Source organism: Theropithecus gelada, chromosome 9 (genome assembly GCF_003255815.1).
Source record: "Theropithecus gelada isolate Dixy chromosome 9, Tgel_1.0, whole genome shotgun sequence".
Lineage (NCBI taxonomy): Eukaryota > Metazoa > Chordata > Mammalia > Primates > Cercopithecidae > Theropithecus > Theropithecus gelada.
The window spans coordinates 48,454,895-48,472,363 of NC_037677.1; the positions used below are offsets into that span (position 1 = coordinate 48,454,895).

The 17,469-nt window shown below is 41.0% G+C and overlaps 1 protein-coding gene across 1 annotated transcript in view; it reads left to right on the forward strand.

Moving 5' to 3' along the window:
• GRID1 (glutamate ionotropic receptor delta type subunit 1) overlaps positions 1 to 17,469 on the forward strand; it is a 753,633-nt gene that overhangs the window by 483,078 nt on the left and 253,086 nt on the right. Inside the window, exon 6 of the mRNA XM_025396749.1 lies at positions 11,863 to 12,033. Within this exon, the coding sequence (XP_025252534.1) occupies positions 11,863 to 12,033 (171 nt within the window). The remainder of the gene's footprint in view (positions 1 to 11,862; positions 12,034 to 17,469) is intronic.

Consider the following 17,469-nt stretch of genomic DNA (forward strand, 5'->3'; position numbering starts at 1 on the left):
CGTGGTTTGGAGGAGGAAAATAAACTTTATTATTTCTCCAGAGATGGAGTAATGCTGGTATCACACAGATGTTTGATAGATCTAGGTCTTCCTAAGGAATAAAAGGAAATGACTAATAATGTAATTGCATAGCCCTATGTAAGTTTAGAGATTTATATAAATGTTTAATAATATTTTTCTCTGATATCAGAACTTTCCAAAATTTTACTGAAGTTTTGCAGATCAGACAAAAACTTGTTTGTGCATGAGTTTTGCACCTGGTTTGCCAAAATATATATTTAGAAAAAAAGAGATCCTTACTATTTTAATTGTTGCTTTGAAAATTTCTCTTCATTATAAAAATTTATCCTCTTTGCTCCTCAACCTGACTTGAAGTGAGACCTTTGCAGTTACTCTTTCTCTGTTTTCAATAAAATATTTCTAAGATGCTTAAAAGATACAGAGAGTAATATAACAAACACCCACATGTCCATCATTGAAATTTTGCCATATTTGAGATCTCATATTTGGAGAAATTGGCTGTTTTGGATACAGTGAAAGTCTGCCCTGTACCCCATTTCAAGTCTCGTTAAAGTGTGAATCAGTAAGGTTGTTTTGACTACAGTAATAGAAAAATATGCATCAAATTTCCTTGAACGGTCTAAAAATTTATTACTTCACTTTACATATGGTTCAGAGACAGGTCATAAGATTTCAAGGTAGGACAATTCAGAGGCTAAGTGGCATCTTCAGGCTGCCTGATCTTTGCAGTGTGATGGGCCAACCCTCAAGTGGACTCTGCTCAGGACTCAAACATCCAGAGGCAGAAAGGCGCTGTCTCTTCTAGGTCTTCTTCTTAGGATTCAGAAAACCATCTCAAAATCCAGCATGGAGAACCCCCTCACATCTCAACAACCAGAAATGGGGCCATGACTGTTAAAACTGGGACAACCCAGGTGGTCTGAGACCAAGCAGGACAGAGCTCTGGTTCTGGGTATCCTGGAGGGGAGGGCACCCTGGGGTTGCCCTAACATGGAGGAAGTGGGCATGGGCAAGGGTCTCAGGCAGGCCCCAAATCTGCTGGTTAGCTCCCTGTTTTCCCCCAGGGACAACTACTGTCCTGAAGCTGGGTGTGTCATCATCTAAGTTTTTATTATACTATACATATATCTTTACTATAAATGTATTTATATATCACTTGATAACTTATTCCTCTTTTCCTTTCTTTTCTGCTTTCCTTAACTCTGTCATCCACATCCGTGCAGGTGACGAAGTAACACTGCAGATGTATTCAGTCATCTTTCTAGCTGGATGGTAGTACGTCGTATTAATTCCATTACTTCCTTTATTCTTTCTTTTTCTGTTATTACATCAGAGGCCTGAATGAATGTGAGGAAGAAATAGCTGAATCTGACAGTTAGTGAAACTCTTGTGTCTCCAAATTATCCCATTGATATTATCATCATTTTTATTCTTCTCATAATTAGCAACAAAGAGCACTTGAGGAACCATTACTAGCCTCCGTATCAGTAATTCATCACCTTTTTGTTTTGATTAAAGGCTTCTTTGAAAATCCAATATAGTCTATGGGCTTTCTCCACAGGAAAATGCACATATACTTGTATACTTTACACTTTTTGGAATGGCAAGTCCTCCTGAAGCCAGCCGTATAGCCTGGCTGAATACACATGTTCCTCTGAACAGGGGAAATCACATCTTACCCCCTTCCTTAGTGCATACTATAAAAAGGACAGTTTTGCTTCAAATCAGTGAATTAAGCATGTGCCTTTTGGGAGAATGCGAGGATTGGCTTTTCTTTAGATTTCTAACTTTTCTTTGGTCTTAACGCTTTGCAAGTGAAGTAGAGATTTGCAGAGGTTTCTTAATAATTTATTTGACTCAAAATGCAGATTTTCTAAGATTCAGTGTATTCTCAGTAGAGAATTAGAGACAGTGATTATTTTTATTATGTAGTGCATGAAGCAATTTCTCACATTTTAGTGTATTCACAGAAATCTTTTATTAAGTATGGTATAAGGCAATAAAAGAGTCTTTTTTCACTTTCTGATGACTGGCAAAAAGGATATGATGTTAACTTGAAACTCCATCCCTCATTTCTTCTCTACTTGTTTTTGTTGTTACAGTATTCTGGTTATTAAATCGCAAATACTTCTCCCATTGAAAATGGAACTGCTCCATCAGTATTTTGCCATCAATCAATTCCAATTTCATCATCAGTTAATGCTCCAAATTCTAAATTTTACCTAGTTCTAAAAATGACCATTTGCAGCCACCTTAGCTTAAGTTACCATCATCTCTCATAGGGCTAATCTCTTGAATGAGCAGTACTGATGAAATAGGATTTATGGGTGGAAACTGTTAGATTGTAGGAGAGGAAGTAACAGAAATTTAGGGATATCTTTCTGGAGCAACATACAAAATAAGGTGGAATCTTCAGAATATTTACATTCTTTCAGTCACGACAGTGAGATTATTCAAGAATACAATTCGGATTTGGCCAAATGGAGGAGAGTGCACATGCCTCTCTTGGGCCCCTCAGAAAGAGCCCTCTTTCTAATATTAATGACAAGAAACTTAAGAAAAGGCAGTCAAATGAAGTAAATATAAATTATAGCATAATAACTGAGGGTTAGTCAGTCACAAAGTCAAAACATATAGGGAGCTATTTGGGAGGCAGATATGTGTCCCAGAAAACGAACAGGGTCATGAGCTAAAGAATTTAAATTCCATACAAAAAGTTTAGTAGTATGTCTTCATAGAAGAATAATTAGCCTGAATGACACTCACAAAAGGAAAAATGACCAAAAAAAAAGCCAGATATAATACATTTAAAAATACTTAAAATAGAGTCCATCAAGAATAACATCTATGAAGGCCAAATATAAAATGGCAATAGGAACTTTCAGCAATATGATTTGCCCAACTGTGAAAACCCTGAGCTTTTTACTTATGACTGTGCAAGGAATAGGACGTATAAGATAAAGTCTAAGAACGAAACAAATGTGGAGCCTGATAAGAGATTTCTACATAAAGCTGGAAACTTCTATCTTCAGTATAAGGATTAATGAGAAATGAGCACACTCTGCAGAAGGAGATGGCAAGGGAAATTTTCAGTCTTGACTGGAGTTGCATGGAGCAGGGAGGTTTCTTCAGAACTGCTAACTCCCATGCAGGTTTGTGATCCAAGTTTCCACTATTTACGGTGTCTTTAAAAAGCTGAAAGGAAAACTTAATTTGTAGTGGTTATAGATTTGTAGTGGTTATAGATAACTAGTGCTCCTAGTTAGGTGGTTGAAGCAAGCATAAATAGTTTTTGAAGTAATGTGATTCAAAGGCTTCATAAGGAAGTTTTAAGGAAAATGAGATTACATTCATGATGGGAAAAAAACAAGGAAGAAATAGAGGGTAGGAGAGAGGGAGAGAGGGACGGAAGGGGAGAGAGAGAGACAGAAAGAGAGAAGGAAAAAAAGAAGGAAAGAAAAAAGTCACCATGAGTGAGAACCAGGAAACAATAAGGTGCAGTTTAATCAAACCTGAAATAATTTTATGTATTTAGAATAATCTGACATAGAATATTAAATAAGTGTGCTTAAATATGTTTCAAAAATAGAGACTGGAAAATATGAGCAAGGAATAAAAGGCATTTAAAAAGCAAAATGGAAAAGGAAATGAACAGAACATCAGAAAATTAAGAATCTAACAGTTGAAGTTAAAAATCTTAGAGGAGAGGTTGAACACCAAAGTGGATACATATGCAGAAAGAATTAGTGAACTGGAAAATATGAAGAAATTATTTAGAATGAAGCCTAGAGAAACAAAGAAATAGAAAATATGAAGGAGAAATTAAGATACATGGAAGGTAGAATGAAAACGTCCTACATGCTTTTGATTGGATTTCTAAAATGAAATATGAGACAATGGAGAAGAAAAAATAATAAATGATGTTATGGCTTCTAATTCTCTAGAATTATTGAAAGAAACCAAACGCCATACTCAGGAATCCCAAGAATCAGAAACAGAATAAAAATTAGAAGTCCATATCTGGGTACAGCATAACATATTACTGTAGAACACCAAAGACAAGCAAAAACCTAAAAAAGCATCCAGACAGAAAAGACATGTCATCTACAAGGCAATGACAGTTAAAATGATTCTTAATATCTGGATATGGTGGGCTGAATAATGGACTCCAAAGATATCCAAGGCCTAATCCTAGAACTGCGAGTATTACCTTATATGGCAAAGGACATTTTGCAGATATGATGAAGTTAATGATCTTAAGATGGGGCGATTATCGCGGGTTATCTGTATAGGTATTAAATGCAATCCCAGCATCCTTATAAGAGGAAAGAAAAGGGAGGTTTGACTGTACAAAAGAAGAGGAGGTAATGCAATCATAGAGGCAGAGCTTGGAGTGATGCGGCCGCAAGCCAGGGAATGCTGATGGCCACCAGAAGCTGGAAGAAATGAGCAATATATTTCCCCCAGGGACTCCAAAGGAGGGCATCCTGGCCACCACCGAGATTTCAGCCCAGTGAAATGGATTTTGGTCTTTGGTCTCCAGAAATATGACAGAATAAAACTCTGTTATTCTGAGCCACTAAGTTTGTGATAATTTGTTAATGCAGCTGTGGGAAACTTATACACTGGACAGCAGTGGAAGCTAGAAGACAGTGCCATATTACCTTCCATGTCTAAGAGAAAATAATAGTCAACTTAGAATTATATCTTTCAAGAGTGAGATAAAAATAAAGGCATTTCCCAGTAAATACAAACTGAGTTTATCACCAACAAACCCAAATTAAAGGAAATTCTCAATAATATACTTCAGGAGGAGGAAGATGATCCCAGATGTAAGGTTTGAGGTTTCTAAAAGAATGCCAATAAGCTAATGAATATTGGTTACATAGACAAATATTGGCTGTATCAAACAATAGAAAGAATGTGTAATAGGACAACATAAACAAAGACTGAATTAAAATACTGGAGGTTTTTAACGTGTTAGTTGGGATAATGGTGAGTGGAAATAAACGTTAAAGAAGAGAGTAAGAATACTTATTAACTTCATTCTTTGTTAGATATGCATATTAAAATATCTAGAATAACCAATAAAAGATAACATAGAGAACATAACTGCCAAGGGAAGGTAAATAAGTAAAGATAGGAAACAAATCATTTTAAGGGGAAACAAGGAAGAAAGAGAAAACACCCAAATATATAATATAAATAATATGATAGAAAACAATCCAAATATATAAATAATCATAATCAGTATAAGTGGATTGAGATTTATACTAAAAATTCAAATATGGATGTAAAATATCTAGTATATTAGGTTTACAGGAATTCCAACTAAAATGTGAGACAGAGAAAGACTGATGGCAAAGAGATGGAAAAAGTTAGAGCAGGCAGATGCTAACCAAATAAAATTTGTGTAGCTATTTTAATATCAGACACAATAGATGATAAGGCAAGATGTATTACTAGAAATAGAATATCTATATGATGGTAACATTTAATTCAGCAAGATGCTATCTTTCTACACTGTGTGTAACTTATGAAAGAACCCATCAGCCAGGCATGGTGGCTCACACCTGTAATCCCAGCACTTTGGGAGGCCAAGGCGGGTGGATCACCTGAGGTCAGGAGTTCAAGACCAGCCTGACCAACATGGTGAAACCCCGTCTCTACTAAAAATACCAAAAAAAAAAAAAAAAAAAAGCCAGACATGGTGGCATGTTACTGCAGTCCGAGCTACTCAGGAGGCTGAGACAGGAGAATTGCTTGACGCTGGAAGGTGGAGGTTGCAGTGAGCCGAGATCGTGCCGCTGCACTCCAGCCTGGGAAACAGAATGAGACTCTGTCTCAAAATAAATAAATAAATACATAAAATAAAATAGCCCCAAAATATATTAAAAATAGCCAATATTCAAAGAGAAACACACAGGTTTTTAATGGACCTAAAAATGACCATTGACACCAACAAGTGAACAGCAAACGCACATGAAACGTTCATATAATACAAACTGACCACACGGTAAGCTACAAAGCCAGCCTCTCTACAAAGAACCAACGTTAGATGGGTTTGTAGTCTGATTCTAACAAACATTCCAGAATGCGGATAAGGGATCTGTCATGGGTGACAAAGGCTTTGTATCTAGAATAAAAAAATGCAGTCCCACAAATTAACATGCAATAGAACCAACTCAGTGGAAATTGGACAAAAGCACAAATGCAGGAAAGGCAATACAAATAATTCATAAGTGCATAAGAGATATTCAACCCTATTAAGAACTAGGGAAGTGAAAATAAAATTTAACAATGCTCCAACGCATGCTTACCAGACTGTCAAATATTAGGAAGTCATACAATATCAGGTGTAGGCAAGGATGTAGAGCAACAGAAACTCCCTTTACCACAAACGATTATAAATTTGTAAAACCACTTTACAAAAAGGAAAAATGAAAAAATAGCAAAATATGGAATATAAATAATATGACAGAAATCAATCCAAATATATAAATTTATTTTATACTTTACATATTTGCTGTTACCTAGTAAATTTGAGTATGTTCCTATTTTCTAATCAAGGAATTTTAATTCTCGATATATATCCTAAAGAAATTCTTACTCAAGCACACCAAGACACATGCACAAGACAATGTACATGGAAACTTTGTAATAGCAAACAAACAAAACAATCAAATGGTAATCAACAATAGGGTGAATAAATTGCAGTATAGTCATACAATGTGATTGTGCACAGCTTCGAAAATGAATAAACTAGAGCTTCACCTACCAGCGATGAATCAATCACTAATGCTTAATGTTCGACCAGTGGTTATTAAATGTTGGTGAGTATTGGAATTATCTGGAAAGCTCATGGGGTACCCAGAGATGTTTCTTGTTAAAGTGGGACAGGACTGGAGCTTTGTAATTTTGTTAAGTTCCCCAAGTGATACTGATACAGAATGAAGTTTGAGAAACAACGTGTTAGAACACAATTGCAAGAGGCATGCACACTGTTTAGCTTACCCAAAGCTAAACAGAACAAAGGAGACTAAGCTGTATGTTATTTGGGTTACACTACACTAATCAGAGCATGACAAAGGCTGCTTCTGTGAGGAGGAAGGAGTAAGCATTTGAGAAGGAGGCATCCAACCAAGATGTGGGTAATATTTTATTTCTTAGCTTGATGAAAGGCACACTGAAATCATTTTATTGTTCATATTTAATGTATGTAATGTTTGTACTTATATTTCACAATATAAACTTAAAAAGTAATAAAATAAAAAAGGCTTACTTTGAGCCTGTGCACTCCAGTGAGCATCTGTGTATGATATGTTACTTTTGTTTGTGCTGCTGATGTACTGACTTCTAATAGTGTTGTATATACATTGTGTTGCTGCTTCTGCTCATTGGCTGCACTACTGGAGGGAATGTTTGCCCAGGACAAAGGGAAAGTTTGTTTTCCAAGAAGCCACTTGGATTGCCCTCTGCACACTAAAGAAGGTCCCGAGGTCAGAGTGTCTCACAGTAGTACAGAGACTGACCTGATGTGTGCAGCCAGGAAGTACAGTCTGGTGTGTGCAGCCTGACATCAGTGAGCAGGGAGTGGTTGCATCCCTACACTCACCCCTGTGGCACTCAAGGGACCCAGGAGGACAAACAGGACAGGAGCAGGGCCTGGCATGAAACTGCTAGAACTGACTGATCACAGAGGTTTGCGACTGAGGCAAGGAGAAAACTGACCTTTTTAATTGCCCCCCAAGGAAGTGGGGAAGCTGCTTCTGTGGCTTCTTAGATTCTGATTGCAGATATCTCTGGATTGTACAGTAAGAATAGTCCCACAAGTGCAAGGAGGTGGGTGGGAGTACATTGGCAGCCAGCATACATGCTCTGACCCAGAGCACATGGATGAGAACTGGGTTAGGGGAAACAGGAAGTTCTGCAAGGTACCTGCAGAGACCCTCACTGTGAGAAAGGCATATGGCAGCTAATGGATTGGAAAGGGAGCCTTCAAGAATTCCCGGGTGGGCAGAATGGAAAAGAAACAGTACAGACTAGGGCAGCTGGGGACGGGGGCTGAGCCCACTTGATATTGTGGCTGCCCTTGGCCCATTTAGCCAGTCACTCCAGGTGCTGCCCAAGGTTGCCAGGGAAAGTGATGGTTGTGCTTACAGAAAGGGACTGTGCAACTTTGTAAGTCAGCTCCACTACAGATTTCCAAGGTCCTGCTTGGGGTGTGGTGTGGTAGGGAGAGCTCAGTGCTGGCGATTCTCCCTCCAGAAAGTTGAGGAAGCAGGAGAAGTTTAATCAAAGGACTTCTAGGAAAATGGCCTGTTATTCCTACAGTGCCCTCTGCCATCAAGACAATGTGGGGAAAATGAAAGGCGTGAGACACATTCAATCCCTCTTGGAGGTGTACTGGCCCTGATTCCCCCTTTTCTGCATAATCTAAATTAGGGTCTTCATGACCTCATGCTTTTTCTAGATAAAAATTCCCTCCCCAATCCCAGCACTTTGGGAGGCCGAGACGGGCGGATCACGAGGTCAGGAGATCGAGACCATCCTGGCTAACACGGTGAAACCCCGTCTCTACTAAAAAATACAAAAACTAGCCGGGCGAAGTGGCGGGCGCCTGTGGTCCCAGCTACTCGGGAGGCTGAGGCAGGAGAATGGCGGGAACCCGGGAGGCGGAGCTTGCAGTGAGCTGAGATCCGGCCACCGCACTCCAGCCTGGGCGACAGAGCCAGACTCAGTCTCAAAAAAAAAAAAAAAAAAAAAAAAAAAAAAATTCCCTCCCCAAGTCCTTTATATTCCATCTTCAAGGTAAAACTAACTAATCTACTCATTGCTTTTTCTCGTATTCCTACTTCGTGTTAGATTATAATGTGATTTCTCTCACTCTGTATCCTGTGTGCGGGGCAGGGCCTTGGTCACCAAGGCAGTTGAGAGCAGAGCTGAGCATGCACATCCAAGGCTCAGCTGTGCCCTCTGCTCCCCTCCCTGAAGCCCAGCTGTGTTCTAGGCCCATTCCATCTGGTAGTCCTGAGATATGGACATTGTCAATTTCCCCACCTTTGACTGTCTGTTGGTTCCAATCTAATAAAATCATCTTTCCTTGAACAGACTTTTGTCTGAAATACAGTTTAGTAGTTTAAGCCCAAATCCAATATGTAATAGCATTTTAGTTCTTTTGAAATCCCTGTAATTCAGTATATTTAGGAACCATTAATTATCCTAAAAGGATACAAACCTTAATTTTTTACTTTCTCCCAGATCCAGCATGCGGTTTCAACTGACCAGGCTTCACACACATATCAGCTTCTTAAGACAGCTCCTGAAATACATTGTTTACCATCTTACCCTTAAAAATATTATGTTCTTGTTTAAATGATTTTGAAACCCTCATTACTAATTCCTAACCTTATTAGCTTCCTTTTTACCATCATATTGTCTCAAAGTTAGAATGTGTCACATGCAAGGAGAAAGATTTAAGACCTATTTCAAAATGTAGCTATTTGTAGATAAAATTTTGTCTTGTAATTTACCACTGGTTTAGTCCCTTCTTAGAAAGAGTGAACCAGAGCCCTCTTCCACCACTGAAATTGTTGGCTTGTACAGGCTGTCCCTGACTTAGAATGATTTGACTTACAATTTTTTGACTTTACAATGGTGTCAAAGTGATACACATTCAGTAGAATGCCCAGTTTAGTACCCATCAAACCATTCTGTTTTTCACATTCAGTACAGCATTCAAGAAATTCTGTGTGAGATATTCAACACTTTATTATAAAATGGGCTTTCTGTTGGATGACTTTACCTGACTGTAGGCTAATGCAAGCATTCTGAGCAAGGCTAAGCTGCAATGTTTGTCGGCTAGGGGGATTAAATGCATTTTTGATTTACAATATTTTCAACGTATGATGGGTTTGTCAGGATATAAGCCCATCTTAAGTGGAGGAGCATCTATATGTGTTAGTTTCCATTTTTGTTATAATTCCCATGTTGCACCTAGCTACAGAGATGGGTGCTCTCTTCTCTGCTCTCTCCTCCAGTTTTGTTCCTCTCTAATCCTTTCTCCCTACTGCAGTCAGAGGTTTTAAAAACTGTAAATCTATGGCTTGTTTGAGGCCAGATCCTTTCAAGGGCTCCTTGTCTCCCTTAGTATGGGCATTTTGTGGGGTGTCCTGACTCTCTGTTCTCCCATCTGACCCTGAATGGGGTTCTAGCCCTGCCTCTGACCACTCTTCCTTCTGCCTCATAAGCATTCCCTGCTGGGGGGCAGTCTCTCTGTCCCTCCTCAGGTTGCCTAAGGCTTTAGCATTTCACACTCCTTGCTGCCTCTACCCTCTACCTGGAACAGGGAGCTATTGGCAGCTCCCTCCACCTTCCTTCCACAGCAACCCCAGCTCCTCAACTGCAACCCTGCCCTGCCTACCAGCAGCACTTTGGCTAACAAGTTCTTCCTCCAGAACTTGTTAGCCAGAAACAAAATCTGTATTAGTCAGGGTTCTCTAGAGGGATAGGAGTAATAGGCTAGAAGTATATATGAAAGGGAGTTTATTAAGGAGTATTGGCTCACACGATCACAAGGTGAAGTTCCACAATAGGGCTGTCTGCAAGCTGAGAAGCCAGTCTGAGTCCCAAAACTTCAAAAGTAGGGAAGCCACAGTACAGCCTTCAGCCTGTGGCTGAAGGCCTGAGAGCCCCTGGAAAATCACTGGTGTAAGTACAAGAGTCCAAAAGCTGAAGAACTTGGAGTCTGATGTTCAAAGGCAGGAAGCATCCAGCACGGGAGAAAGATGGAGGTTGGAAGACTTAGCAAGTCTGCTCTTTCCAGCTTCTTCTGCCTGCTTTATTCTAGTCATGCTGGCAGCGGATTAGATGTTGCCCACTCAGATTGAGAACGGGTCTGCCTCTCCCAGACCGCTGACTCAAATGTTAAAATCCTTTGGCAACATCCTCACAGACACACGCAGGAACAATACTTTGCATCCTTCAATCCGATCAAGTTGATACTCAATATTAACCATCACAAGTCCACCCCTTGTCAGATTCCTCATGGAAGCCCTGTTGTGGAAAGAGCTCCTGTGGTCTCCTCCCCTTGCTATTTCTATGCTCCACAGTGGATCATACCAGGATGGGATGTTGTGAGCCTAAAGGAGTTAATGTGAGCAGAGGGTTTTGTGTAGTCAATACGGACAGCCATAGATTTCCTTAGCCCTGGAACTCGGCATATTCCATCCTAGGATGTCCATGAGATTTATGGGACAGGATAGGGCCTGATTTGTTCCTGGCTGTATCCACAGTGCTTAGTACAGAACAAACTTCAGAGATGTAGGTAGATTTTGTGGAATGAATAGTGAATAAATGAATGGATATATCCTCAAAATTCATATGCAAATATTTCGTAAAATGAATGTAATTCTAGAAGAATTCAGGGAAACTCATTGTTTATTGATCAACTATAGCAGAGAAACCCAGCTTTCCCTGTCAGAATCAGGTAGGTGACTTCCAAAAGGAAAGTTAACCTTTCTCTCTTGCTAATGTCTACCATGACCTTTGACAGCATTGGTTCCTAAAAGCCTCACACCTGTGGAAACCAGTGCTTCAGTGGTTTAGCCTCAAACATCTTTTTCTAGCCTTCAGGGAAAATGTTGACTAATCTTGTTTGCCCCTAAAGGATAGCAAGTATTATTTGTGAATAAGCAACTAATGAACTGTGTGACCTGGGCCCAATCCCTTGCCTTCTTTGGCGTCAGTTTTTCAGGCTGCTGGCCTAGACGCCTCCTGATAGGTCTCTTGCAGAGATAGTTCATGAGTGGATGGTAAGCATGGGCCTGGTTATTTTTCTAGGAAATCAGTGACCCGGAGATCTTGGATCTGGTCCATAGTGCCCTTGGAAGGATGACCGTGGTCCGGCAAATCTTTCCGTCTGCAAAGGACAATCAGAAATGCATGAGGAACAACCACCGCATCTCCTCCCTGCTCTGTGACCCCCAGGAAGGCTACCTCCAGATGCTGCAGGTCAGTGCTCAGCCTCTTCTCCCCAGTGCCCTCCACCAAGAGTCTCACCCACACCCTTGGCCAAGGGAGACATGTGGGGGCCTCCTGTTGCCACCAACTTCACTTACTAGCTCTGTCATTTGTTGAAATTGAAACCGGTCGACTGGGCAGTGTCTCTGAGTAGTACTAGCAGGCAATTATGCCTGTTGTCAGCAGACAGAGCTTATTGGCTCACTGGGTGTCTCTAGTATTTAAAAGTCCATGCATAGAGGGTAAAAAGATTCCTGTCTCTTATGTCTCTGTGATGACTGCTTTGTGGGAATGTGTTCGTCTGGCAGGGCTGGGGATGGAGTCTTCTTTGGGAAGTGATCATTTTGAACCTGTTTTAGGCTCTTCTTCATACAGACGTGACCCTTGCAAAGCAAATTGGGACTCTCCCAACACATAGGTTGAGTGCTGAGGCTTGGGTCACCCAGGACACTGCTGGATGCCCAGCTGAGCAGGGAGGGGCAGGACAGCAGGACCATGACATGGAACCCCATGCACATGGTTCCTTCCAAGGCCAAAGGTACCAAGTGTTTCTGGTCATTCCTTCAACCCTAAGTATGTGCAATTGGCACTAGCTTGTCTTGGGCCTTGGAATATGATGGAGAGCTATGTGCCTGGTGTAAGAGGTGGTTTCTCTCTGGGTGTTTGGGAGCAACAGAGAAGCAGTGTGGAGAGTACCCACTGGCAGCCTCAAATCCACTTCTAGGTTAGGAATGTGGTGCCTCAGAAAACTTTCACTGATGCTTAGTGAGAGCCACAGGACAGAAGGAAATTTCTTCCAGTTGGGTTTGTGGAAATTGGCCAGAAGTTTCTTCCAGTTGGGTTTGTGGAAATTGGCCAGAAGTCTGTACATGTGATATGCTTTCCACTCAGCATTTGAAACTAGTTCTACCATCTTTACCCAGCCAGGCATGAGGGATAGAAATCAGGGTTTCTGAACAGAGATGGCTGTACCTGCCACCTGAGTATCAGCCCCACCCCATAATATTTTGTTCTCACTGTATCAGGGGCCACACATTTTGTAGAAGGGAATTATTGGAATCTTGAGTGGGGTGTGGACATGTGTCAAATTTGCCAAAGGAATGAATCTACTCTGTAATCTTATATGTAGGGAGAAAAAGGAAACATGCCTCAATGATGGTAGGCATGATAAATGTGTTCTTGGTTGAGGTGGAAACACAGCACACATTGATTTTAGCTGGAATAATCCCCATTCCACCAGTGTCCTCTGCTCCAGGTAGCCCACCAGAGTGTCTGGGGTCTTTCTAAGGTGGTAGAGGGGTGGCGAAGAGAGTGGACCCAAGGCCCCTGCAGCACTCATGGACTCAAGAGCCTGGGCACCCGAGTCAGAGTGAAAGGCCCTGGTGCAAGAGTTTACGTTGAGGTGCTGCTGGTTTATTCTGCCTTCCTCTATGTGGAGTCTGGAAGAAATGGTGAAGGCCAAGTAAGTTCCTTTCACTGTGCCTCTGTAGTCATCACTCCCAGCCTCCAAGTGGATGGAAATGGCCTTAGACAATGGGGCTCAGGGAGCATGTGCCCATTCCCACCCAGTGCACCGGGAGAGGGGAATCCCTTTGCTCTCTGTGGGGCCAGAGCCTGTGAAGGTCTCACTCTCTGCAGGTCTTTCTAGCTTCTCTCTCCCTTGAAGGGCTTCCTCCCTCCAAATACATGGCACCCTTACCTCATATGCCATAAATCATTCTCTGGGTCTTAGTTAAACTGCACTCAGTCTCCTTGAGGAACAAAGATGGGGCCACTTTCCATGGCACAGAAGTGTCTGCAAAGGTTGGAGCAGGGGAAAGAGGAAAGTGCTTCTTGTTGGGGCCTGTGTTGCCTCCTTTTGCTGTGGGTGAAAGGCGCAGGTGGGCCCTTTGGTTGCCCATCAGACACATTGGATACAAAAAGTCTTTTCACTGGAGTAGAGAGAAAGAGAGACCGAGGGGTTCAAAAGGGAATCTATCTGAGGGCCTACTTAAATGACACGTGCCCATGGAGAGGAGAAACAAAGGCGCAGCTCCCAGATATGTGGCTGAACATCATCAAATGAGGTAAATGCAGTGTCAGACCCAGGAATCCTGGGACACTACACCTCCCTCTGTTCCTGCTGAGACCCAGGCACTGCATAAAGAGCAAAGCTTAAGTGCAACACTATGGGAATCTTGTAATAGCAGCAACAGTAAAAGAGGAATCAAATCACCTGGGTTCAAATCTTGGTAACTCTAGTCACAAGCCAATTATTTCATTATTATTATTTGTTTATCATTCTGTGCCTCAGGTCCCTCCTCTCTAAATTGAGGTTTGGAGTATTACCCCCCAGAGCCATAATAAAAATTAAATGGGAGAACATACGGAAAGCATTCAGTTCAGAGCTGAGCTATTAGCAGTACAGGTTGAGTATCTCTAATCTGCAAATCCAAAATCTGAAATACTCTGAAATCTGAAATTTTTGAGTGCCAAAATGACACTAAAAAAACGCTCATTGGGGCATTTCAGATTTTGCATTTTTGGATTAGGGATGCTCAACTGGAATTGGAATATAATGCAAATATTTCAAAATCTGAAAAAAAATCCCAAATAAAAACACTTCTGGGCCTAAGCATTTAAGATACTGGATACTTAACCTATTATCATCATTACTGAGGGTGTGGACAAGTACATTTAGGGTTTCCATGGAAAGGCTGAACATAGCCTCCTTTTTTTTTTTGGTGTGATTTAGTCTACCTGTCTCCAAAGCGTGCTTTTTCCATCAGAGAAATGCAAATCAAAACCACAATGAGATACCATCTCACACCAGTTAGAATGGCGATCATTAAAAAGTCAGGAAACAACAGGTGCTGGAGAGGATGTGGAGAAATAGGAACACTTTTACACTGTTGGTGGGATTGTAAACTAGTTCAACCATGATGGAAAACAGTATGGCGATTCCTCAAGGATCTAGAACTAGATGTACCATATGACCCAGCCATCCCATTACTGGGTATATACCCAAAGGATTATAAATCATTCTACTATAAAGACACATGCACACGTATGTTTATTGCGGCACTATTCACAATAGCAAAGACTTGGAATCAACCCAAATGTCCATCAGTGACAGACTGGATTAAGAAAATGTGGCACATATACACCATGGAATACTATGCAGCCATAAAAAAGGATGAGTTTGTGTCCTTTGTAGGGACATGGATGCAGCTGGAAACCATCATTCTTAGCCAAGTATCACAAGAACAGAAAACCAAACACCGCATGTTCTCACTCATAGGTGGGAACTGAACAATGAGATCACTTGGACTCGGGAAAGGGAACATCACACACCGGGGCCTATCATGGGGAGGGGGTAGGGGGGAGGGATTGCATTGGGAGTTATACCTGATGTAAATGACGAGTTGATGGGTGCTGACGAGTTGATGGGTGCAGCACAGCAACATGGCACAAGTATACATATGTAACAAACCTGCACGTTATGCACATGTATCCTAGAACTTAAAGTATAATAATAATAAAAAATAAATTAAAAAAAAGAAAGTAAAAAAAAAAAAAAGAAATAAAGAGGACCCACTTCTTCTGCAAAAAAAAAAAAAAAAAGGCATCACTGCAGATGGGAGGGCAGCTTCTATCTTTCCAGCCCCTTATCACAGGTTTTGTGTACCACTTATTGTCCACATCTCTCCCATGGGTACTGAATCATAGCTTCCTTGCTTGGGAGTTGACAAGCTATGTCTTTTAGACTCATATAGCTCTTTATACAAGACCACAAGACCCTGCTCATTGAAGACCCTCAATAAGGAATTAAAGGATGAATCTATTAAGAATGCAGGTCTCAATACAAGTTAAACTGACTCTAGATGCCTATTTTTATATATATATATATATATATATATGTACATATATATATGTAAAACACTTTATTAAAGGAATCTCTATCTCCATTTGTTGCATCTGCTTCCTCTGCTTCCTTGCGAGGCGGTATCATGAGAGGAAAATGTGGATTTATTTACTCATCCTGCCCAATAACTACTTGGGTATCTTGTAGATTCATCTCATTTACAAGCCATTCCCTTCCAGTTTCCTCCATAGCTATTACCACTTCTTTCTTTCTTAATGACAGTGTGGAAGGCAAACTAATTTCTACTAGCCTCTAGCTGTGAGATTTATCAAGAAGACTAACATGTTTAGAACAACTAACTCAAGGAAAAAAAAAACATTTATGTCATGGATTATTAACTTTGTCTTGACGAAATTAGTGAAGATCCTTTTGGAAATGGAGCTCTCCAGTCCATCTTTAGTCCCCCCTGCCAAATGGCTACTCTTGGGAAGATCATTCTGGTTTAGAAGTTTCTGGGAGGACCAAGAAGAACAGGGAATTTTTGCAATAGCATCCATCCCTTGGCTTGTCTATTGAGCTGGCCTCAGAAACTCTGTCATCCTCTATGAGGCCTGTGGTCAGGGCTTTCTGTGCTCTAAAGCCAACCAAGGACTATTATAGCAAATCAGTTTGGTTCCTATTTAGCAGAACAAAAGGCCCTTGGAAGAAAAATACCTAAATATGTGACCCCTAGTGCTCCAAAAGCATTGCCTTTGCCAGCATGCAGCACTGTTGTTTATTTTTCCGACAAAGCACTGTCTTATTTGTGTGTTTCTCATTCTTGTTTCCTTGATAAGTTAGTTTAGGACTTGTCTGACTCAGCTAGTAATAAAAGTGATAACCAGTCCCTCAGAACCCTGAGACTTTGCTAAGATTTCACGGACATCTTTGCTTAGAGGAGAATCTGTAACGTACTGTGTCTCTGGAACTGTACTGCCCTGTGACATCAGGGCTGCAATTGAAGTAAGAGGCGTATTATCACATAGTCATCCCCCCATTTGTATTCAAATGTGTTTCTAAGGGGTGACAGGCAAATGATATAAACTGTGTTGTGTGGTCACTGTGGAGCCGAATCCCTGAATTAAGCTTTGGGGGCTAATGTGGTATTACCATAAAATGGTCCCTCAGGTTGAAATTTCTCTTCTTCTTGTATTTAAAAATTGTTGAATGGCTTGATGGAATCGTTCTTCCTCTGTGCTGCACACAATCTATTAGAGGATTTCAACCCCTCTCCCTCTGACATCCCTTTTTTTTAGGGCTTTCTGTACTCTTCCATGGCTAAAAGGTTTTTGTCAACCTGTTGGTAGAAGCCTGTCCTCTGGAGCTTCACCGAGCCTCCACATACCAGCTACCTTGGATTTCATGTCACTTTCAATGGTTTACTTATCCCTAAAGACCCATATGGGAGCATTTGACACAGAGAGTGGGGAAGGCTTTGTCGGAGACAATTGCACAGGTGTTCTCCTTGGGTGCAACCGGCTGCTGTTCTGGCTGCAGGTGGCCATGCGTGCATTTGAAGCCCAGAAAACCTTGGGTGTGAACAG